The 24,531-nt window shown below is 43.1% G+C and overlaps 2 protein-coding genes across 10 annotated transcripts in view; one reads left to right on the top strand and one right to left on the bottom strand.

Annotated features, from left to right (window-relative positions):
- Ppil2 (peptidylprolyl isomerase like 2) overlaps nt 1-849 on the top strand; it is a 30,456-nt gene extending 29,607 nt beyond the window's left edge. The window contains exon 21 of one of the 2 annotated variants that reach the window (XM_047561202.1): nt 316-849. The gene's annotated coding sequence lies outside the window, so the exon portion shown is untranslated. The remainder of the gene's footprint in view (nt 1-315) is intronic. The other variant, XM_047561204.1, reaches the window with a different exon arrangement.
- On the bottom strand, nt 450-23,890 carry Ypel1 (yippee like 1). 8 transcript variants are annotated; one of them, XM_047561210.1, is made up of 6 exons: nt 23,692-23,890; nt 12,576-12,605; nt 9,464-9,747; nt 6,104-6,147; nt 5,471-5,579; nt 450-3,674 (listed from the first exon to the last, which is right to left on the bottom strand). In XM_047561210.1, the coding sequence occupies exons 3-6, from the start codon at nt 9,578-9,580 to the stop codon at nt 3,585-3,587; spliced, it is 360 nt and encodes a 119-aa protein (XP_047417166.1). In that variant the 5' UTR covers nt 9,581-9,747; nt 12,576-12,605; nt 23,692-23,890; the 3' UTR covers nt 450-3,584. The 8 variants fall into 8 exon arrangements, with proteins under 8 accessions (XP_047417166.1, XP_047417161.1, XP_047417165.1 ...); XM_047561205.1 differs by having other exon boundaries at nt 9,464-9,721; XM_047561209.1 differs by having other exon boundaries at nt 9,464-9,661.
- Between the last annotated feature and the right edge of the window lie 641 nt (nt 23,891-24,531).

Genomic DNA, 24,531 nt, shown 5'->3' with positions numbered 1-24,531 from the left:
CAGCACCTCTATCACACACCTCTTCACATTTCCCATTTTCTTCATTCAGTTTTTCCCTGTCCACTTGTATCTAAGGCAGTTTGATAATTCATATTTGCAAGAAAATGCTCAGCAGGATGCAGTACTAGGCAGACACAAACCTGTAGACCACTGAGCCAGCACCACAGAGCTCAGCAGTGTGGGTGGGGGCAAGGGAGAATGCTGGAGGGGACTGTGTGACCGACTCAGACCTTGATCCTGCATGGGGATGCAGCCTGATTCTTCAGCCATCACTTTAATTGTACTCTTATGCTTTTCTCTGGCCATACTCTAAAGCTTGCAACCAGGCAGTGACACAGAAGCAGGACTCCAGCAACTCTTAAGACCCCAAAACAGCCCTTTGTTCCAGGTGGGCTCTTCAGGAAACTGGGGCTCATCCCTCCTCATTAAGACAGAGCACCATGTAACAAGAAGTCTGACATCAGAAGCTTTATTTATAAACCTCACACGAACACAGGACCAAGGACCAGTGGCATGGCTGGGGGTAGGGGAAACTGAAGGCAGTGTGTGCACTTGAGCTTGATCATCCTGCTCCTTGAGGTGAAGCTTCCTGCTGCCTCCAGCTGCCGTCCATCTGTCCATTCAGCCTTATCCAATGATCTGCACCTGCCCCAAGGGGAGGGCCACATCCTCACCCACACTTGCCCTCCAGGGCAGAAGACAGGCCCAACCAAGTCCTTTGACAGGAGGCTTATATTTCTGTAGTTCGTTTTAGAGCTTAAATTGTGTCCTTCTAGATATTAAACCACTTGGATTTTGTAATTGCCTGATGAGACCATCAGGTTGAATAAATGACTTTTGGAAAAAAAATCTCATCTCTGATCCTTTCGAATATCCGACAGATGCCATCAAGAATAAGTTTTAAGGTATAAAAATACTATGTGTGTACACATATAAAACAGCAACAAAACTAAACTACATTTCTAAAGCAAATGTACTGTGCCAGAAGATACTACAAATGTATTTATTTATAATCCTAGATCCAACTCCCAATATTCTCAAGGAAAAATTTTAAATAAATAAGTCATGGGATGAGAATTATTGTTTAGGAATTTAAGAGGGTAGAATATTCCAGCACTTCATCAGCACATCTGGTTGTGGTCTTGTGAGTATCACTTCCCCTGATGCCAGCTCATGGTCAGTTCATTTGGTTTATGGTTTAAAAAGAAACTTGTATCGCTCAGAAGACCACCACCACCAACAAAAAAAATGATAAAAATTTTGTCGGTATTCATTACCAACAAAAATACAAAATAAGTCATAAGAGTACTAGTAAAAAAGTTTCAATCAATGCCATCACAAAAGACAATACAAAAACCAAAGTGCTCAAATGGAAGGAACAGTAAACTTGCCCAGAACATATAAAAGCTTTAAATATAATCTTAGTATATACAAAAATGGGTCAGAAAAATTCTAGAAAAGTCTCTTCAATTTAAGTGAAACATTTATGGAGCTGTGCTCAGGCTGTCCTGGGTATATTCTAGGCAGGTTAGTGAAGCCACAATCATTTTCCCTCATGCTCTGAGCCCTCCAAGGCTAAATTCCCACTTGCCAGAGGAATGAAGACTAGAAAGGAAGTCACTGTTAGCTAATTTTTCAGTTAGTGCTCATTTGTCAATAAAGGAAGTTATCTCTCCCCTTTACTGTTTCACACAATGGACAGAAGCCACAGACCTTGCTACTTCATATGCCAATCACAAGTGAAGCATCTTCAGATTTCAGACCTTGGGAACAATGACTCCAGGCTCTCAATACCTTAGGGTGGAAAGCTGTTTAACTTAGGAATACAGGGATACACTGAGCCAGCCTCAGTCTGCAAGAGACTAGCTCAGGACAAAGCAGCTTGCTGGACCACCACCAGATGCAGAAGGTTACAGGCTGTGCAAAGATGTCCTTTTTTAGGGTGAAGATGTGCTTAAAGTAACCTGCCACTGTTACTCCTGCTAAGCTGACATGGCTCGGTCATGGCCCACCAGGCTACTGAACCCAGGACAATACATTTCTCACATTTCAAGGTTTCCCAGTCTTGGCAAAAAGATGGCACCAAAGGGTAGGCTCTGGGATGAGTACTGAATTGGAGCCAGGTGGCATCCCAGTGCCTGCACTGGTGACAGGGTGGGTCTGGGCAGCTAGGGAGCTGACAGTGGACTGCTGGCTCTCAGCCATTAGTCTAGCCTTGTCCACAGGCAGTTTCACAGCCATTTGCTAGGCTGAGAGCTATTGAAGCACTCTAGCTCTTGCTCTTCTAGCTCTCTGACTCTGTACCACCAATCCATTTTCTACCCCTCTGCCTTGAGTTGGGGTACAAATTGTTGAAACCCAAAACTTATCTAGAAATGTTTTCTAACCTCCATTCTCTGCAGACTGGCTGATACCCTTGCATAGTGCCCATGCCCTGCAGAGGCACAAGAGGATGGTGGGCCATGACTTTAAATCTTTGACAGAAACCCAGGATTTGGGAGACAGGTCCCCTCCACATCAGCCCACATGACAGCACCAGGAAGGGAAAGGTGACTCACCCAGCAAGTTAAACACCTTTCCTTTACAACATTTAAACCTGTCTTGCAACTTTAACCTTTTCTGAAGAAATTTTAATCTGGCAAATCTCAAACTAGCAAGTTTTTCCTGCCAGTTCTGACCTCTTTCATAAGCAAAAATAATTCTTTTTCTTCAAGTACATCCAGGGTAGAAAATGAAATCCAGCTTCATACTTGGTCCAGCATGCTACTCTATAATGACAAGAACTAGCCATTCAGCAACTGCCAGACTTGAGCCAATGTCACTACCAGACCTGTGAGGCTATCACCTCAGTAATGGCCTCTGCAGGGGCCCTGGGACAGTCTTCTCTAGAGACTAGTTCAATTGCTTTCTAGATAAGGAATCTATTACCTTAAAGAAACAAAATGTTCATTAGACATATTTCTCTATTTATAGCTTATCTAAAATGTTATTGGTTATGTTCCATTTTTGAACAGGCTAAAAAAACAAAACAAAACATCCTGGGTGTATAAATTTGTTGACTGCTTCTGAAAGATTCTTAAATGGATACTATGCCTTACAGTTCATATGTAGGAGGAATAACCAATTTGTAGTTTTGAGAACTGGGGTGAAACAAGTTACCCTACTCTAAAAAAGGGAGAGGTGAGACTTGGTCTTGAAAGAGACCTTGCCTCTGATCTTTAGGGACTTGGTTTCACTTTTCTATTGAATATGAGAAAGCACAGCCAAACTATATTGAAGGCATAGGTTAAAAGAAGGTATTAATTAGGCAGATAAGTCACCAATTGGCTAATTCTTTTTCTAGAACTTGAAAAGTCAGATAAAGATCATTTCAAACTTTCAGAAACAACCATGTACATGAACAGGACACAAACTGGGGATGCCTTACCCAAGGAGATGGCCAAGAGAGGCCTTTGAGTGTCAAAGCACGGCTAGCCTGCGAGGTCAAAGTTCAAGAAATATTGTCATCCAGGATGCTCTTACATCTCCATTACACTTCAGTCTCTTTCACAAAATAGTATTCAAGAGAATGGAAAGTTTCCACTTTACTCCCAACCATTGTCTTTGATCATGTGGGCAAGCTCAATAATAAATTTTCCTTCCTTATATTTCTGACTGCTCTCAAAGGCATGTTCCTTGGGAGGGGGAAAAAAAGTAGAGAGAAGGTTTTAGGACAGAATCTGTTTCATTTTTCAACTTTATTTTACCTTTTTTTTTTTTTTCCCCCTCGGTTTTGAGGATTGAACACGGGGACACTCTACCCCTGAGCCACATCCCCAAGTTCTTTTTGAGACAGGGTAGAAAATGCAGTCTCCCCAGCTGCTGGGATTACATGTATGTACCACTGTGCCTGGAATTCTTTTTCTTACAAGAACAATGATCATAGGGATTAAGGGCCACCCTAATTTGTTCTAGGGATTTAACCCAGAGGTGGTATGCCACTGAGTTATGCCCACAGCCCTTCTTATTTTTGAGACAGGGTCTTATAAATTGCCAGGGCTGGCCATGAACTTGCAATCCTCCTGCTTCAGCCTCCTGAGTAGCTGGGATTACAGGCCTGTACCCCTGTGCCTGGCTGGGCAACGTTAATTCAAATCTTCAAATCTGTTTACCAGGGTTTGGGAAATAGCTCATTGGGCAAGCATGTGTTTAGCAGGTTTTAAAGCCATGGGTTCTATCACCAGCACCACACCAGAAAAAAAAAAATGTTTACTGAACATTTACTATGCATAGGGCAATTTAGGAGGTATGATGGAGATTGATATGAAGCATAGGGACATAAATAAAAATAGGTCAAAGATGCTTAGGAGCATGCCTTTTATGTGAGGACTATGAATCTGCCTTATCATTTTGTCATGTTGAGTATATGGCCTGATGATACCAGGTGTTGGGGACACAGATGACTAGGGTGAGTTCTGTCTGGTTGGCACAGAAGAGATGCCCCAGTAGAGAAGTAGCAGGTATAGCAATAGTGACACATGGTGCAATGGCCATGAAGGGACGGCAGGGCTTCTGGAAGAGGGGCTAACCAGAAGGAGACACTGGGGACATAAACAGGCCTCAGAGAGCCTATCTGTGTGTCCCCTCATAGTTCATGGGGAATCTGGAGGATCAGAGATGGTAAGAAATTCAAAAACGAGGGAGATCAAGCAGCTCTGACCTGGAGAACTCTGGAGCCAGGAAGAATGTGGCAGATACCATCAAAAAAGGAGAGCACCACGTAAAACAGGCCTTTCAAATGCCATTGTCAGGGTGGGGCTCCATAAGATGGATAGGTGGCTTTTGCCTGGATAAAAGGTGGGGCAGAGGACATTTGGAAGCTGCCAACACAGAAGGGATCAGAAGCATGCCAGGCTCATGTGGCCTGGGACAGAGAGGACTCAGCAGACAATGGTGGGCAGCAGATAGTGTCAGGAGGAGACCAAGCCCTCTGCAATAAGCAGCTCAGACACCTGAGTGCTGGGGACCAGGGAGGAGGACACAACTTGGGGTGGGGCAGAAGGCTCAGGCTTATCATCATTGAGATTCACCATGTGGGAGAGAAGGAATGGAGAGACGAAGGTTGGAGTTCAGGCAGAGATGGCAACTTTCAGCTCAAAGTCTAGGGAAAACAAAGGTCTTGGGAGAAGAGTCTTTGGGTAACCTCTGTCTCTGAGCCCAGTGGCCCCTGACACTGAGTAGTCTGTTGAACTTGCTCCAAAAATGGGACTGCCTTCATGGAAGCACCTTTTAGATTCTTAGAACCTGGGGCAGCCCCATGACTAGTCCTGTGCCTTAACCAACCTCTAAAGAAACTGCTGAAAATATGTCATTGACTGACATCATCTATTCTGCTCCAACGGGAAGGCTGACTCAATTGCATTAGCTGTGTGTGCATGTGTGGCATGTTGTACACATCACAGCACACCAGTTAGAAGAGGTGGGTACTCACGTATTTCCACCCGAGTGTGGTCTTGCAGTTCTCACAGTAGATGTCTGCAACTGCGTGCAGCCCAGTGAGAAGGACCCTCTCCTCAGCAGGACCACAGCCCACGTTCACCCTGCAGGGACAAAGGAGTGACCACACTGGAGGCCAACCCTCCCAGGCCCCACTGCTGGCTTCCCCCAACCCTGGTCCCCTATTATTAAAAGTTCACCAGAAAGCAGCACTGCACCTTTTCAGCTCCCCAACCTCCTGCCAGCCACCACCCTTAATAAGAAAGAATTTTTCTTTTCTTTTTGCGTGCTAAAGATGAAATACAGGGCCTCACACATGCTAAGTAAGCACTCTACCAGTGAACCACAACCCCAGGCCCAGGAGCAACGTTTTCTATCCCCACAAGGATCCCAACGTGGGATAGGCTGCAGGGAACTAAAATCCTCAGACTACATTTTTAGAAATTCTCAGTCACAGGAAACTACAATTCTTTCCATTCATATACTGGCACTGGCTGGGTAATTCTAGACCACAGGTGGAACTCCATTTACATATTCCAGCCCTGCATAATGGAACAGGAAGGTAGACAGAAATATCAATGTCACTGGATGGGGACCCCAGGCCACCTGCCAGGCAGCAAGTACTCACACAGAATTGAAGAGGTAGGCTCGTCCCTGACTTCCCTGAAAGGACTGTAAAGAAGAAGAGGGTGTTAGAAGATTGGTTGTGATAAGACACCAAGGATGGTGAGTTCTGCATTCTGGAATGAATGTGGAACAAGGTGAGAGAGCTTCTCAGACTCCAGGGCCAGTGTTCTGTGGAAGGAATAGCCCCTATAGCACTATGGGACTAAACAAGGTTCCATTAACTCCATCAGAATAGCTTACAAAGAACAGGGCAGGGGCTGGGGTTGTAGCTCAGTGGCAGAGCACTTGCTTAGCATGCGTAAGGCACTGGTTTTGATCCTTAGTATCACATAAAAGTAAACAAATAAAAGAAAGGCATTCTGTCCGTCTACAACTACAAAAAAAACCCCAAAAAACCAAAAAACAAACAAAAAAAAAACCTCCAAAAATCCAACCAACCAACCAACAAACAAAAAACAGGGCAGATGCCCCTCCAAAACTCTAATGGTAATAGTGATTATATAGAACAAACTGATTTTTCATCTATACTGAATCAGGAAGTGAATGATTCTGTAGTTTCAACATTCTGAAAGTGACTGTATTGGAAAATCATAGCATTACAGCACCAGGCAAGATGGTATACACCTGTAGTCTCAGCAACTTGGGAGGTGGGAGGCTGAAACAGGAAGATCACTTGAGGCAAGGAGTTCAAGGCTAGGCCAAAAAAAAAAGTCATGGTCTAAGATGATCTCTTCCTAAGAGTATAAAGGACCTTCCAGTCACATCTCACCCAAGAAAATGTTACTAGTCAAGAAACAGACCTAGTATATTCATGTATTTAAAAATGATTCAGGGCTGGGGATATAGCTCAGTTGGTAGAGTGTTTGCCTTACAAGCACAAGGCCCTAGGTTCAATCCCTAGCACTGCAAAAAAAAAAAAAAAAAAAAAAAAAAAAAAAAAAAAAAAAAAAAAAAAAAAAAAAAAAAGATTCAATGTAAAGGAGCCAAAGATGTGTGTCTTTCCTGAACAGGAAAGAATGTCCCATGGGAGGGTTCATCTGCTCTGGTGCAGGCTCAAATGACTCACACAGCATGGTCAACCTCCTGAGTCACTGAGATTACAGGCATGTGCCACCAAGCCTGGACCAATTAGCATTACTTTAATGGGTAATTATGAGCAATAATTTCTTTGAAAATTAAAAACAAAAACCAAAAAAACAAAGGGAGAGCCCCCACTGGACCTGAATAGACATCTGTCACCTGAGCATGAAATAAATCTTTAAGCCACTGAGATCTGAAAGACTTTTTTCTATCTCATTTGATGCAAAGAACATTTTTGTTTTTGTTTTTGTTTTGTGCTGGGGATTGAATCTAGGACCTCTAGCATGCTGAGCACACACACTACTGTTGAGCTACAAGTATACCAGCCAAACAGGAATGTTTTAATTTTATAATACAGATTTCAGACTTAAAAGGTATTTCCTTAAGTGGTTTTCTAGGATTTGGAATATAATTCTACCTTCAATTTAATAACCACTTTATAGAACTTTTGCACATCTTGGCTGGGCATAATGGCACAAGCTTATAACCCCACTGAACTCAAACTTGGGAGGCTGAAGCACAAGAATTGCACATTTGAGGCTGGCCTCAGAAATTTAGCACAACCCTGTCTCAAAAAATAAAGTCTGGGGATGTAGCTTAATGGTAAAGCACCTTTGAGTTCAGTCCTCAGTACCATCCAGTACAGGGGTGGGGGGCACTTTTGCACATCCTTCAGTTTTCTAGACTGAATTTCCTAGTTTTCTTGCCTATTCTGCAGGTCCTTAGTTTCCAACAGGGTTTGAATCAATGATAGAAGCTGCTCTGCAATTCAGATTCAGACATTAGTCTGACCAGAATGTGGGGCAGCTAACTTCTGTTAATTTAGTGCCAGGAGAGGGCTGGATGTGGTGGCACATGCCTGTGATCCCGCTACTTGAGAGACTGAGGAAGGATGTCAAGTTTGAGGCCAAACTGAGCAACATAGCCAGACCCAGTCTCAAAATAAGAACAACTTAGGAAGTTAACTCAGTGGTAGAGTGCTTGCTTTCTGCTCGTGATGTAATGTTAAAAACAGCTAATGACCTCAGGTTCTTTGAAGGAAGCATCTCAAATTCCTTCTGACCACCTCTAATGATTGATATGCCCAGGATACTCCAGAAAAAAACACACTGGTGCATGACTATATCTGTCCATCAGGTGAAAGGTCATGGCCACAGCAGGTGTCATGGCTCACTGATATCACCAAGCCCCACAGCCCCTAACTGAAGGCCCAGAGTGCTCTGCCTGTCATTAGTCTCATGACACCTTTTTACACACTATACCTGTCTCAGAAAATGAGGTGCCTCAGGAGCTTCTACCACTTTCCTAAAACTTCCGGATGGAGAAAGGAGCCACAGATGCAAAGAGCAAAACTCTGCTTTGTTTAACATGTTTTATTTTAGATAATGAACAGAAATAACATCTATTACTGTTGAAAATGCAAAAGATATATGTTATTCAAACTGACTTAAACAATAAACCTAAGAAGAGATTTCTGGAAGGTGCAACTTCCTGATGAGACTTTCAAAGCAGCCCAGGTGGGTAAGTGGGGGGGTCATGACTCATGCAGTGAAGATGGTTCCCAGAGTGAATATTAGCTTGTCCATTACATTTGTATTGTTCTAAATGTTCACAGCTAGTTGATTATAAACATCACATACTGCTAATAAAGAGCTCAGTGGAATAAGGAGGAACCAGGGGATGCTTATTTATGTCTTGGGTCTGGAAGCAGAGACTACCTAGAGCTTTAATCCAGGGCTCTTAGAGACCATGGCACAGGTGGGCATGTCCTCCTAGGCATTTTCTTTTTTCTTTTTGGTGGTAGGAACGGAACCCAGACCTTTGGGCATGCTAATCAGGTGCTGTACGACTGAGCTTTAGAAAACTTTTTCCTTCTTAATCACTCCAAGTTTTAAATATTTAATTCTTTTATTATTAAATGATTCCTACAGATTTTCTACAGACTTCACTTCTTTCATGTTGTCTGATTTCACATTAATTAATCTCACTGCTTTGACAAATAACTGACTCATCTTGCTTAGTAATCTACAAGAGTTCCAGATGCCCAGTCCTCTAAAACCCATCTATTGTGCCAAGATTACAATAAAGATGTTGGTGTAGCCACATTTAATCATGCACAAAATTTCCACCAACACTGCCCAGAAGGCTGTAGACCTTTACAACACAGCAAATTCAGGAAGTCATGTGATGATTAAATATTTGTGTACTAAATAGGTACTATGATGACAAATGATCATTGTGTTAAGGGTGTTTCATCAGTTTTTAAACTCAAGCCACTTGCCTTGGAGATCAGCTCATCGTGATTGGCCAGGTGGGCTCTGCAGTGGATACAGCTGTATGTTCGGTGACAGTTTGGCAGGTAAGCTTGGAACGTTTTGGATTTGGTCATTTTCACCATTTCTGCTGGGTGCTCCTCACTCAGCTCAGGGCTGGCACTCGAAGAGCTGCGGCTCTGCTGGATTCTCTGACAAAAGAAACACTGGAAGATGCATGCAAGAGCCGTTGTTGTTTGGGAGGGTGTGTGGCACTGTCCACACAGCTGGGACAAGAAAAAAATGTCACAACCTGTCAACGAATCAGACATAGCTATGGGTTATATAAAGAATAAAGTATAAGGGCTGGGTTTGTGGCTCAGTGGTAGAGCACTTGCCTAGCATGCATGAGACTCTGGGTTCAATTCTCAGCACCACATATAAATAAATGAATAAAATAAAGTTCTATGAATACCTACAAATTTAAAAAAAAGTATATTATTAAGGAGTTATGTTTAGAAATTCACATGGTTTGAAGAATGGGGAGGGGTCTGGACTAGAAATTAAAGATCTCACTTTACATTATTTTTGGTGGTGCTAGGGATCAAACCCAGAACCTACCACTTAGCTACATTTCCAGCCCAATATCTAACTCAACTCTTTAAATGTACATAAAAAGAATATTGTTAACCATTCTACATTTAGTTAGAGGTGGCAAGTGGACTAATTTTAAATACAAATAAATGAGAAAAAAAATTTGATTAAATACATCTTATACCATACGTGGCTTTAGGAAACATGAAGGAAAAAGTAGTCAACTTGGACTCCTCAGTAAGACCAGCATCAGTGCTGAATATATCCTAAATTCGGGAATAATGACTCAAAGCACCAAGACATTTATGCATGATGGATCCAGTACTAACTAAACTTTAACAAATTACATGTTAGTCCAGAGGTAAACTCAGATATAAACTCAAATACAAGGGACTGGGGTTGTGGCTCAGTGGAAGAGCAATTGCCTAGCACTTGTGAGGCACTGGGTTTGATCCTCAGCATCACATAAACTCAAATATAGTCAAATAAATTTTGACAAGAGTATCAAGATCATTCAATGGGGAAAAGGACAGTATTTCCAACATATAATGTTGGAAAAACTGGACATCCATGTTAAAAAAAAAAGTTAGACCCTCACCTAATATGATATAGAATAACTAAAAATTATAAAATTCTTAGAAGAAAATGCAGGGAGAAGGGGCTGGGGAGATAGCTCAGTTGGTAGAGTGCTTGCCTTGCAAACACAAGGCCCTGGGTTTGATCCCTAGCACCGCAAAAAAAAAAAAAAAAAGAAAGAAAGAAAATGCAGGGAGAAAGCTTTGGGATATTAGATTTGGCAATAGTTTCTTTGATGAAAATTAAATTTTTTTTTTTTTTTTTTTTTGCAGTACTGGGGCTTGAACTCAGGGCCTTGTGATTGTGAGGCAAGCACTCTACCAGCTGAGCTATCTCCCCAGCCCACAGTATTTTCAAATATACCTGATAGGGTGTTAATATCCAAAATATAAAAAGAACTGAAATAAACAACCACTACCAAAAAAATGGATTTAAAAATTGGCAAAGATATGCAAATGGTCAGTAAGCCCATGAAAAACTATCCATCACGAATCATTAAAGAAAGGCAATACATGCCTGTAATCCCAGTGGCTCAGGAGGGTAAGGCAGGAGGATTGCAAGTTCAGCAATTTAGTGAGGCCCTAAAGCAACTCAGTGAGACCCTGTCTCTAAACAAAATATAAAAAAGGCTGAGGATGTAGCTGAAGTTGAGCACTTCTGGGTTCAACAATCCCTAGTACCAGGAAAAAGAAAAAATAAAATTAAAAATTAAAAAAAGGAGAGGCAAATTAAGGTCGCAATGAGATACCACTTCACACACCCTCAGGATACTTATTAAAACAAACCCACCAGAAAATAACAAATGTTGGCAAGCATGTGGAGAAATAAGAACCCTTGTGAACTGCTGGTAGGAATGTAAAATGGTGTAGTCACTATAGAAAACACTATGGTGGCTCCTTAAAAAAGTAAGCATGGAATTACCATATTGTTATGGTTTAGATGTGAGGTGTACCCACAAAACTCATGTGAGACAATGCTTTCAGAGGTGAAGTGAATAGACTATGAGGGGTGTAACCTAATTAATTTATTAATCCACTAATGAATTAACTGGGCAGTAACTGTAGGCAGATAGGGTGTGGTTGGAGGAAGCAGGTCCCTTAGGGTGTGATTTCAGGGTTTATATTTTGTCCTTGGTAAGCAGAGCTTGCTCTTGCTTTCTGGTTGTCATGTCCTGAGCTGCTTTCCTCCTCCACTTCCTTCTGCCATGATGTTCTGCCTCAACTTGGGCCCACAGCTTATAAGGTCAAACAACTGTGGATTGAAACTCTGAAACCATGAGCCAAAATAAACTCCTCTCAACTCTTCTTGTCAGGTATTTTGGTCACTGCAATACAAAAGTCGACTAAAACATGTATGATCCAGCAACTTCGGTTCTTAGTATATAATCAAAATAATTGAAAGCAGATATATATATATCCAAGTCCTTTCAGCAGCATTATTCACAATAGCCAAGAGATGGAAGCAACCCAAGTATTCATGAACAGATGAATGGATAAGCAAAATGTCATGTACAGAATATTATTTAATTTTTTAAAGTAAGGAAATAGCACATGCTATGACATGGATGACATGGATGAACCTTGAAGACAGTATGCTAGGTGAAATAAGCCAGTTACAAAAGGACAAATACTGTATGATTCCACTGATAGATACCTAATCAAATTGATGGAGACAGAAAGCCAAATGGTGATTTCCAGGAGCTGGGAAGAGGAGTGGGGACAGAGTTTCAGTTTGGGATGATGAAGAGTTTAGAGATGGATGATAGTAATGGTTGTATAATGATGTTAATGTACTTAAAGCCACTGAATGGTATGCTTAAAAGTGGTTAAGATGGTACATTTGTATTAATCACAATTTTTAAAAAATGTATCATTTTTACATTTTAAACATATCATTAAAAGAAAAAAAGGTGAGCCCATGAATGTACTGCCACACTGACATCAGAAGCCAAACTCTTCTGAGTAGCCTCACCTTGGCTGGGTAGTCTCTGTGACAGGCATCCTGCAGGAGAGAAGCACACAAAGACTTTGTTTCAGGGTAAACAGAAGAAAAAAAAATTTCCTCAAATTTAAAAGAATGGGCATGGGAACATGAACTATTGAGCCTCTAGGCAGCTTTGGCCCAGGAGGTCTGCTCCTCTTCCTCAGGGCAACTCCTGTCCTGGCTCGTAAAGACCTTCTGCTTCAACAGTATGGCCTCTTCTTGTGCCCTTCCCTGAGATGACACCCAGGGATACTGTCCTTGATCCTTGGTCCTTCCACCTGTGCAGGAAGTTCTGCTCTCTGTTCAGGTATTCTAGCATTGGAAAGTCACTTTCTTAAATTTGTGAATTTAGTTTTGTTTGGGCAGAACATAGTATCTAAACATACAAGTTGCAGACAGACACAAAATGCCCATGTATATTGGGTGTGCATGCCTAAAATTCCAGGTACTCTGGAGTCTGAGGCAGGAGGACTGAAAGTTCCAAGTCAGCATGGCAATGTAGGTATGTAGTTCAGTAGTAGTACACTCCTGGGTTCAATCCCCACTACAAAAGATATAAATAATATAAATATATATGACACTCATGTGCTGCTGCCCAATATGGAGAGGGCACCATGTCATTGCTAAGCTACAGTGCCCCTGCAATATCCCTTTCTGAGATGCCACTCAATTTGGACTGGTGTTTGTCATTCTCTGCTTGTCTTGCACCTGTGCCATGTACGTGGTGTTGTCTTGAGTAACACCATTATATCTTCCATGTTAGGAAATGGATATGGTGCTGTGTGACTTTTCTGCAGAAGCATGCTGAATCTGCCCATGTCCCCACCCGCTGGCCTCCCTTCACCTGGTGCCCCTGCAATGTTCCCATCAGATATGCCTGATGCATGTAGCCACTGATGGTTCATGGACATATGATGGTTCCCAGATTGGGCCACTGTGTGATTCTCCACGGATGGCATCTCTCCTGAGACACAGGCAGGCATATTGTTGGTGCAATCCTAGAAAGTGACAGGTCATGAATCACTTGTACTCAGGTCACACTCCCAAGTACTGGTGACAAGGACACCCTGCCAGCAGTGGTCAAATTTCTGTTGCCACTAGATATGGTCATATCTTCCTCCCTGCCAATTTGATATGATCACAATTAAAATTTTTTGCCAATTGGTGGTATAAAGCAACATCTCACTGTGGATTTAATTTGCTTTAATCTGGTCATTCACACTGACATCCTCTTTTGTGACATTCCTTTTTAGTCTTTCTTCCCTTTTCTATTAGTTGCTGATGTTTTCCTTATTGATTTGTCAGGAGCATATGACATATTATGGAAACTGAAGCACACATAAAACAATATAGGTTGTATCATTACAAGCATTACTGTGATGTGGATGTGCCACTTCATCCTGGGGAAGAGATGCTCTGGGACAAAGCTGTGGCTTATGGTCACTGTTCAAGGCTCCTAAAACAGAGATCAGAGATCTTACAGCTGTGGACATCTGAATGTAACCATATTTTCTGGAGCAGTGGCCTGATTCTGGTATAGTTGTAGGTTGCATGCCCCAATGCCCTCAGCCTGGGTCCTTCACACATTAATCACATTCATGAAAGTATGCACAAGTCCCCCAGAGACAGCTACTTCTGAACTCGGTACAATGTACCCTCAACTTAGTTGTGCACGTGTGCAATGTGAACTTTAGGAAACCTAATTATATAGATAGATATGAATGTATATCATGTACACATTTACATGTATGTATGCATACAGTAATGGGTTTCAAATTTTCCAAGAACAGTCTAACTAGACTCAAAATCTTATCAATGTGTTACCATATATAGTTCAAATTTTAAAAGATAAAAAGTAAATGAAAAAAGATGGTTTAAGATTTTATAAAAACCAACTTCCATTTATAGAACTATGATACACCATATATTTGGACCAATTCTCCTACTTCTGAGAAATACTAAAAATGTTGACAAAAGAATATTTTGTTTTAAATTAAAATAATTTTTATAAGAGACAGAGTCTTGTTATGTTGCTGAGATTAGCTTGGAACTCATGATCCTCCTACCTCAGCCTCCCAAGAGGCTGGAACTACAGGCATGCACCACGGCACCCCACTTAGGACATTTTCTTCAAGGAATCAGGGGCTTCCAAGATAGTGAGGAACAATCAGGCACCATCTAGGCAGAGTAGAGCCCAGAGGATTGAGACAAGTATGGCAGTTGCTCTTGCCCTGAAAGCATTTTTGCCAAAATTCAGCAAGTTGGGCTTCTGTTTACAAGTCTACCGTCAGCCCTAGGTGCAGAGTCTGATGGGGATACCCAACCCACAGAGCCAGTCATCATACGAGAGCCCTAACGTGGATTTGCAGTCCAAATACCATCAGCGAGAAGGTTCCAAGAACCTAGATGACACTAGGCTGACAGTGAATTGAGATACCTGGTAGAAATAAGTATAAATCTAGTCTGGAGAAAGTAGCTGTATCCAGACTTCAGAAATTCCCACAAGTAATTTTTCAAGGACAATGAGTAAAAGAGTCAAAAATAATAAGGCAGGCTGGGGGAATAGCACAGTGACAGAACATTTGCCTAGCATGTGTGAGGCCTTGGGTTCAATTCCCAGTTACTTGGGAAGTTGAGGCAAGAGGACTGCAAGTTCCAGGCCAGTCTGAAAAACTTAGCAAGACCCTGTCTCAAAATTAAAAGGGCTGAGGATATAGCTCAGAAGTAGAGTACCTCTGGATTCAATCCCCAGTACAGGAAGGACAGAAGGAAGGAAAACAAAAACATGTAGGGAACAGCAAACAAGAAAAATAACCTTGTAGATTTGGAGAAAAACATGAGTAGAACTTATAGAAATAAACATCAGTAAACACAATAGGTTTATCTGGAAGAAGACAGATAATAAGATAGTTAACTGAAGATAAGTCAAATAACCAATGGAAGATTTTCCAGAATTGAAAGAAAGAATAATTTACAGACCAAACAGGCCTAACAACCCCAAAGAGAAAAATAAAATAAAGCCATAGCTAGTCAGTAATGCTAGGAGGAGGAGGGGGAGGAGGAAGAGGAGGGGGGAGGGGGAGAGAGGGAGGGGAAGGGGGGAGGGAGGGAGGGGGAGGGGGAGGGAGAGAGGGAGGGAGGAGGAGTTGGGGGAGGGGGAGGAGGAACAGGAGGAATGCCTGGCACACACCTATAATACCAGAAACCTGGGAGGTTGAGGCAGAAGGATCCCAGGTTCAAAGCCAGCCTCAGCAACTTAGTGAGACCCTGACTCAAAATAAAAAATGGTTGGGGATGTGGCTCAGTGGTTAAGTGCCCCAGGTTCAATCCCTGGTACCCAAAACAAACAAACTGTAGCTAGGCACAGAGGCATACACCTGTAATCTCAGGTACTCAGGAGGCTGAAGCAAGAAAGAGGACTGCAAGTCCAAGACAAGCCTACAAACAGAGAAAGCCTGTCTCAGGATTAAAAAAATAAAAAGGGCTGGGGATGTAGAGCTTAGTGGTAGGCTGCCCCTGGGTTCAATCCCCAGTACCAAAAAATTAAAAAAAAAGAATTCCTGAAGAAATCTGATTATATTGGATATTCCCAACTGGTGATTCCCAACCCTTGAACTCTTTTCCCCACGAACTGCTATTATGCTGTGCCAATCCTGAATTTTCCCCCTAGGTTTCTTTAGATTCAAGGGCAAGACCTCAATACTTTACATTTTGCTAGATTTGTTGTTAGGACCTATTGGATCCTTCATGAAATTGAATCCAGGTCTCCCTACCACCTTTGATAAACTCTGACACCCCAGGACACTTGTCATGGAGACAAGTGTTAACTGGACACCATCCTACATGATCCCAGTTCCATCTTCTAGTTCCACTCCTTTGCCCATGTATCTCACCCTTCCATGAGGACATCACAAGAGAGCTAGCTGGCCAGCAGTATATTCAAATCCATATTCCACCAATTAGTAATGACCAATAAGGAAAGAACAAACTTGTTTTGGTTCCACTTATTAAACTCATGTTGAATCTTTGTTTTAACATTTTCACCCACATTTTTCTATTGAAATGACATTTAATAAATTTCTGTTTTCTCTCTTCTCTCCCTTCCCTGGATTTTCCTTTAATAAAACATACTTAAGGGGCTGGGGATATGGCTCAGTAGGTAGAGTGCTTGCCTTGCAAGCACAAGGCCCTGAGTTCAATCCCCAGCACCACAAAAAAAAAAAAAAAAAAAAAAAAAAAAAAAAACATACTTAAGTATGATGTGAAGGGCCAATGGGGACAGAGATCTTACTCGAAAAGTGGTTATTCATGTCTTTGTGGTGAAACACTAAAGAGACCTGCATAGAGAGCTGTAGAAACTGCCTTTCACTTTATTCATTGCTTTTGAACAGGTGATAGCACTTTTATTCATAGTGAGAAAAGCCAATACCCCTCATTTTAAGCTCTTCATTATCTTCTAATGGAACAGCACTCTTTTTAACTGTGGTAAGAATGCTTAAAATTAGAGCTACCCTTTTAAATTTTATGGACAAGGTACATAAAATTTATGTTGATTATAGGCAATGACTATATACCAGATCTCTCCAACTTATTTCTCTTACTTTAACTCAAACTTTATGCCCATCAATTAATAAGTCTGCATTTCCCCCAGTTCTGGCATCCACCATTCCAGTCTTCGGGCGGTTTTTGATTGTTTTTAATACTGGGGATTGACCCAGTAGTGTTTTACCACTGAGTTACATTCTCAGCCCTTTTTGAGACAGGGCCTCACTAAATTGTTAAGGGCCTTACTAAGTTGCTGAGCCTGGCCTTGAACTCACAGTCCTTCTGCCTCAGCCTCCTGAGTTGCTGGGATTACTGGTATGTGCCACCATGCTCAGCTTTAATCAGTTTTTTAGCCAAACATGCACTGTCGCTTTAGGGGAAATCATGGTCAAGTTTTAAGCCAACTAATATATAAATGGGCTTTTATAATAGGATCTATTAAAAAGCTGGGCATGGTAGTACAAGCCTGTTGTCCGAGCTCCGTGGGATGCTGAGGTGGGAGGATGATTTAAGTCCCAAACTTGAGACCAGCCTGGGGAACACAGTGAGTCTGTCTCAAAAACAAACAAAAACTATAATCCTCTAAGTCTGGAGGTCAACTACCATCCACTTGAAAGATATTGATGTGGGGTAAGTTTTTTGAGTAAAAACAATTTTCTGGGTTAGAGAAGTTTCTCTCCTAAAATAAGCACAGAAATTATTTTAAGAGAACATGAATCAGGCCCATGTCCATATGGTGCAGTTACCACACTTCTAAAGACAGAAACACTGAGGAATAATACTAAACGCCAGCAGTTTTTGACTCTTTATGGGATGAGGTGCAGACTGTCTGGGAGCCATGGGCACCTCTTCCTCTTTCAGAACCTCCCAACAGGGTGCTCACTCCCTACCCCATGTCAATCACAGGTCTGTTCCTTTCTATTCCCTATGATGTTTTGCTTTTGCTTCAGCACCACTACCAACTGGCAGATAAATTGGCCTTCACCTCACAACTTTACCCCCGAAGCTTTCTAGGTTGTTGCGAGGTAAAAGGGTATCAGGCACATAAAGAATGAGTGTGTGAGTTGAACTAGAATTGGGGTCTCTGCTGGACTTGACCATGAAATCACAAGCGTGTCTGCTTCTAGGAAGCAGAGGGATGAACACGTTGCTCAAAAAGACATGATGTGTACTCATGTGGCCTTGCCACGTAAGCCATAAAGAAGGTGGAACCTCACTCAGACAGGTGACATGTGCTAGGGACATTAGGTCCTTGTTCCAGGGAAGAGTGATGAGAGGCAGAATGGGCTTCCTAGCCTCACTCCTTCCTCCAGAACCGCCCTGTCCCAGAAGTTCCAGCTCTGAGGCCCTTCCATCTTCAGGGGAAGAGGACTCTCTGCTGCTGGCTTCCCTCTCCCACCACTCACTAACACAGCACTATTCTAGGCATTAAAAAGGTAAAAAGGTGACTTGCTATCAGGGACAACAGATAAAACTGCCAGCTTATGGATAAGGAAATGCAGCAGCTCCCAAAGAACCCAATAGTTAATGCCTGCACTATTCTAAGGAGTTTACTGCATAAGAATCACCCAAGTTAATAGTAATCCTAAGAGATATAGGTTGTTCTTACTCCCAATGTGCAGATGGGGAAATTGAGGCCCAGAAAGATTAACCAACATATCCAAGGCTGCACAGTAAGCTGTGGAGCTGGATTCAAAATAGCGAGTCCACAGCCTCAACCACTGTGCCTGAAGACACACAAATAGAAGTGCAACTTCACTCATCAATGCAGACTGAAGGCACACTGATATCTTTCTTACACTTAGTAGGTTGGCAAACAGCTTAAAAATATTTGAGCTGGGCATAGTGGTATATACCTATGGTCCCGGCTACTTGGGGAAAAAAGTTGGGAGGATCACTTGAGCCCATGAATTTAAGGCCAGCCTGGACAACATAGCAAGACTTTCTCTATTTAGGGGAAAAAAAAAAGTTGATAACACTGCTATATCTGTTTGGCAATTCCGATTAACATTCTTGGGCATGCACCTTTGAAGTGGTGGATCCATTCCAGGAGTTCACCTTCTGACTGTCTTGTTCATATGCAAATACCTGGATAAAAGTGGTCATAATTTGCCTGTAATAGTCCCAAATTAGAAGCCATGTTGAGTCTAATCAAATACTGACCAAATGCACTAATAAGCATGTATCAGAGGCACTTCAAATATGAGGCTTCAGGCTAGAGACTGGAAGGGAAAAGAAGGTGACTTCTTTTTCACTGTCTGCTTTATTTTATTTATTTATTATTATTATTTTTTGTGTTGCTGGGGATGGAACCTGGGGCCCTATGAATGCTATGCAAGTGCTCTACCACTGAGCCATATCCCCAACCCATTTCTCTGCTTTTTTGTACCTTTTCATTTTGATGCCAAGAGTATGCACTGACTATTCAAACTCACACTTAGAGTAATGCACTTACAGGCAGGGAAAAGTCTGGAAGGATTTACATCAAAGGGTAACAGCACTAGTACAATTTGCCATTAGCAACAACAGTTTCCCTCTGCACACATGCCTACATCCTCTATGAATCACAGGATAATGAGGCTTCCTCCACATTTCAGATACTGCAGCATTGGTGGACCACAGGTTCCACTGGGAGGGGTAAGAAGTACCAGTAATACCAATTACATAGCTGCCCTAAGAAGCAGCTCCCTTGGTCTGCTGTGGACTCCCAACAGCTCCCATTATCTGGTGAACCCAAGAGAGTCTGGTACCTCCATGACCCAGTGGTCCAGATACCTCTGACTTCAAGATCTGTTTTCTCCATCTCTCCTCCCATCTTGCTCAAGTCTGGCATCTCCCACAAGACTACAGATAATGTCCCTGCACTCAGTCTCTCTTCAAAGAATCTGAAATGCATTCCTTCTTATTTCTACCACTACTAAGTTTCCCATAGACATAGCCTTGGGACACATCCTAGCAGAAGTGTCTAGTTTCCTTACAAACCATCAAAAGAAGGGAAAAGTAGGATGCACACACAAGCAGTCCTAGAAGGCTGAACTGCAGTGGAAGAAAAGAGGCTGGGAATTTTAAACTATTTTATTTAATCACATGTTGAATAAAATGCAATCAAACATTCAAAGCCCTGTCTTTTGTGAAGGGAAGAGAAAGATCAGAGACACAAAGAAGAACTGTAAAGGGGCCCTGTGCTCAGGGGAGTGTATGCCAATGATGCTGGGAAGTCAATGGGTACCACGTGGGCATGAGCAGGTGAGATTTGGCAAGAGAGATATACCACTACTGGACAAAGCTGAAAGAGGGTTTGAGTCTGAAAGGTTTCCCAGGGTTCCACACAAAATGTGCCACATATTTGTTGGCTCTGGGACCTTGAATCAATCTTTGTTAACTTATCTATAATATGGGGTAACATGTAATTCATATGGTTATCCACAGAATCACACAAAATGTTAAGGAAGGTGATCCTTGGTCACAGTTCAAATGCCTGGAAAGTGCCTCACAACAGGAACATACTGTCATTGTTACAGCACTGCACAGGTCAATCAAGCTCAATACCTCGCAAACCCCCCAGGAATCTTGGTCCTCATCTCAGAGCCCTGAAAGTATCAGAGGGCCCGCTGAATAATGGGGAGGTACAGTCTCTTAACCCATTCCTGGTGTGTGGACAACTGTGGGTTAGCATCAGGATTCCCATTTTAATTTCACCTGCTGATGAGTTTTCAGCAGGACAGTGTCTCTATCATAGGAGGAACGTCACTTGGTTGGCAGAATTAATTTAGTTCCCTTGACATCTTTCCAGAATCCATTTCACACTGCCCTCCCCAGAATTCTTAGCTTTCCATTTCTCGGCTATTCAGAATTTTTTACAACTTTCATTCACATCCTTTGTCAAGCTGGGCATGATGGCACGTCTGTAATCCCAGCAACTCAGGAGGATGAGACTCACAAATTCAAAACCAGCCTCAGCAACTTAGTGAGGCCATAAGTAATTTAGGGAGACCCTGTGTCAAAAAGGGCTGGGGATGTGGCTCAGTGGTTAAGCACTCCTGGGTTCAATATACCTGGTAAAAACAAACAAAACAAAACAAAACAAAAAACCCACCAACTCAACAATGAAAAAACCAAAACCAAAACCAAACCAAACCAAAACAAAACAAAAACAAAAAAAACCTCTTGTCAAAATTCACACTCCCAGATGGGGATTGAGCTCAGTGGTAGAACACCTGCATAAGGGCCTGGGTTCAATCCCCAGCACCAAAGTAAATACATAAGTAAATAAAAATTTAAAAATTCCTACTCCCATCACTGATTATCAGATCTAATTACTCAGAAAAATATTTAAACTAAAGGACTCTCTAATGAAAGCGTGTCAGAGAATAGTTTTAAAGCAGGAGGACTGAGTTGGGGCTATAGCTCCTTGAAGAAGTGCTTATACAGTATGTAGAGGCCCTGGGTTGGATCACCCATGCTGGAAAGCAAGCAAGCAAGTGGGAGGATTTCGGCTTCTTCATATTCTAAACCACTTTTAGTGCATTTATCAGCCTTTCCAGGGAGAATAATGCATTAAAACTACACAGTCCTTGACTTCTCCATCCTGCTTCTTGACCATATGCTTGTGAAAAGAGGAAGGAATCAAAGGATAGATGTTACAGGAATACTGGTCTCAACATAAAGAGACAGCTTTGCCAACTCCAGTGCTTCAAAAATGGAAAGACTTTATGCTTGAAGTTTAAAGAATGGACCCAAATCAGTTTAAAAAAAATTTTTTTTTTTTTTTTTTTTGTACCAGGATGGAACTCAGGGGTGCTTAAAAACTGAGCCACATTCCCAGGCCTTTTTATATTTTATTTTGAGACAGGGTCTTGCCAAGTTGCTTAGGACCTAAGTTGTCAAGGCTAGCTTTAAACTTGTGATTCTCCTGCCTCAGCCTCTCAAGCGGCTCTAATTCACAGGTGTGTGCCACTGTGCCTGGCTATTTATTTTTTAAAATTGGCCAAATGTACCACGGCAATGTAGGATAGTTTAACATTGGGGAAAACTGGATAAGGGATATAGTGGAAATGACAGCACTATCTTTGCAACTTTTGTTTTTGGTGCCGGGGACTGAACTCAGGGCCTCATGCATGATTTGCACATACTCCATCACTGAGGCATACCCCCATCTCTTTTTCAACTTTTATGTAAATCTAAAGTTTTTCTAAAATAAGTTTATTTTTAAAATGGCCTGGTGTATAGCTCAGTGGTAAAGTACTTAACTAGCATGTAAGGCCCCGGGTTCCATCCTCAGCATCAAAAACCAAAAGCAAAGATTTTTCAGATTGGTATCTAAGACATTTCAGTTATTATTGTAAGGGCCTTAGTATGGGTCAGACCCTGTGCTAGTACATGTATGTAATATGGCAGGAATTTGCTCCAGTCCCTTAAGGAGAAGTCACTCTAACCACAACGGAGGTGCACAAAAGTATAGGTCTTGAGCATCAGCATTCCTCAAACATGCTGCGAAACACTGTCCCCCAAGAGCCTACAGCGAGTGGTGGGGCAACCAGTGTGTGATTATAAGACTCTACGGTACCGGGATCAAGCACAGCTTTTGGCATGGACAGGTGCGCAGCAAACATTTGCTACATTTACTAGAAAACAGCAGAAGCTAAAGGGCACATAAGTGATGGGGCAGGGCACCTTGCACAGGTGAAGCAAATGGTAAAGTTTCACAGAGGATGTAAGATTGGCCTTGAGCACTGGTCAGAAATTTAGGAGAGTGAGGGGCTCAGGGGCTGATGGGTGGAAAGAATAACATTGTGGCCAAGTCACACACATTAAGGTAGGTACCTTTTGGATAGAGGAGGAAATGCAACTGAACCCAAAGGGTGTGGGGTGGGGAAGCTGATGTCTTTCATGTCTATAACCTATCTGAAATGGAATTTTGGCCTTATTTCTGTCCTAGAATTGAGAACACAATTTAGATATCAGAGACGTCAATCAACAGCAGGCATGGGCGGGTGGTGACTCCTACTTAGTAGGGTTCTGAAGCTCGGGCTTTTGCATTCTCTGTATTAATAAAGCCTACAGTCACATATGATGAACACCGAGGGCAATTAATTTTAATTATGATCTTCATGTGGACAACTTGATTAAAAAACTCCCCCTCTCAATAAACAATCCTTCATTGGAGACATCTTTTGTCCTCATTTCCTCCTCAATTGCGGCTTTTATTTATTTATTTATTTAAGGAAAGAAAAAATAAACACTAGGCATCTAGTTTATATCCAGTAAATCTCTGCATGGTGGTGCGGGAAAAAAAGCAGGGGGAGACAGGGAGGTAGAGAGAAGGCGGGGAAAACCAAAGATTAGGCTTTGTGGTGTGTTTCCATACGGAGTGAGCCAAATATCTATACATCCGAAAATGAAAACGGAACAAAAAAAAGTCAACGGATCCGCCGCACTCGCGCCGCTGCCCGCCCGCACGCCCAACAGGTGCTTCCCAGGCCCGCCCGCAACCACAGTACCATTAGGTCGCCACAAAGTAACCGCCCGCGCAACTGTAACGAGGCCCGCCAGTACTCACGGCCGCTCCGCGGTCCGTGCCCCGGCCCGCAGAGCCCATCCGGCCCGGGCCTCGGTCAGCGCGGGCTCTGCTCTCAGGCGGCCCCGGCGTGGCCCGGGACGCACTGCGGCCGTTGGCGCCTCGGCAAAGCGCGAGGCATCCTCCCGCCGCCGCCCCACGGGCCGCCAGCCCTTTGTTTTGGAGCTGCTTGCCGGGCCCACCCGCCGTTAACGGCCTCGGAACGCCGTGCTGGCCAATCAGCGCGCCACCCCGCCCGCGCCCCGCCCCCATCTCGCGAGCCCCCGCCCCGCACGCTCCACGCCACCAAGCAGGGCCGGCTCCCACCCTGCCAGGCAGGATAGTGGTGCACGTGCCGCGGGGCGCGCCGTCCTTTCATTGGCTGGCCCTCCGGACGCGGCCTCAGAGCCATCCTGTAAGGGCTGAAGTATGCTGGGGCGGGGCGCGGGGGGCGGGCTCAGCCAGGAGTACAGCGCGCAGGCGCTGGTTGGCTAGGTTGGAGTGCTTGACTTGAAGGGGTGTCCGGCTCCGGGAGGCAAGCACCCGGGGAGTCTCACGATTCACACGCCTGGCCTGACACACAAGGTTGGGCCAAGGTCTTGTTGAACACACTTCCAGGAATCGTGGGTGGAGAGGCCCGCATGCAACCCCTCTGCGTGTCCCCAGCGTCGGTGCTCTTGACCTGGTTCAGGAGGCCCCGGCGGAAGCCTGCGAGTGGATCCGGACGTGAGCCAGTGGGACCATTCCTGGCCCGTCCTATCTGAAATGGGTTTGCCGGAGTGCGGGGGTCCTCTGCACTTTCGTATCCCAGACCACCCTCTCTGAACTCTTCAAGCCACCCTT

This window comes from Sciurus carolinensis, chromosome 8, assembly GCF_902686445.1.
Source record: "Sciurus carolinensis chromosome 8, mSciCar1.2, whole genome shotgun sequence".
NCBI lineage: Eukaryota > Metazoa > Chordata > Mammalia > Rodentia > Sciuridae > Sciurus > Sciurus carolinensis.
Note: the sequence above shows the minus strand (reverse complement) of the source record. Positions and strands in the feature narration are given on the sequence as shown.

Coding starts and splice junctions, on each gene's coding strand:
- Ypel1 (XM_047561205.1), bottom strand. CDS start 23,730: ATGGGCTCTGCGGGCCGGGGCACGGACCGCGGAGCGGCC. Junction 5,580..6,103: donor GCCTACCTCTTCAATTCTGT/GTGAGTACTTGC, acceptor TTGTCCCTGCAG/GGTGAACGTGGGCTGTGGTC. Junction 3,675..5,470: donor CCACACTCGGGTGGAAATAC/GTGAGTACCCAC, acceptor CCCCCTCCCAAG/GAACATGCCTTTGAGAGCAG.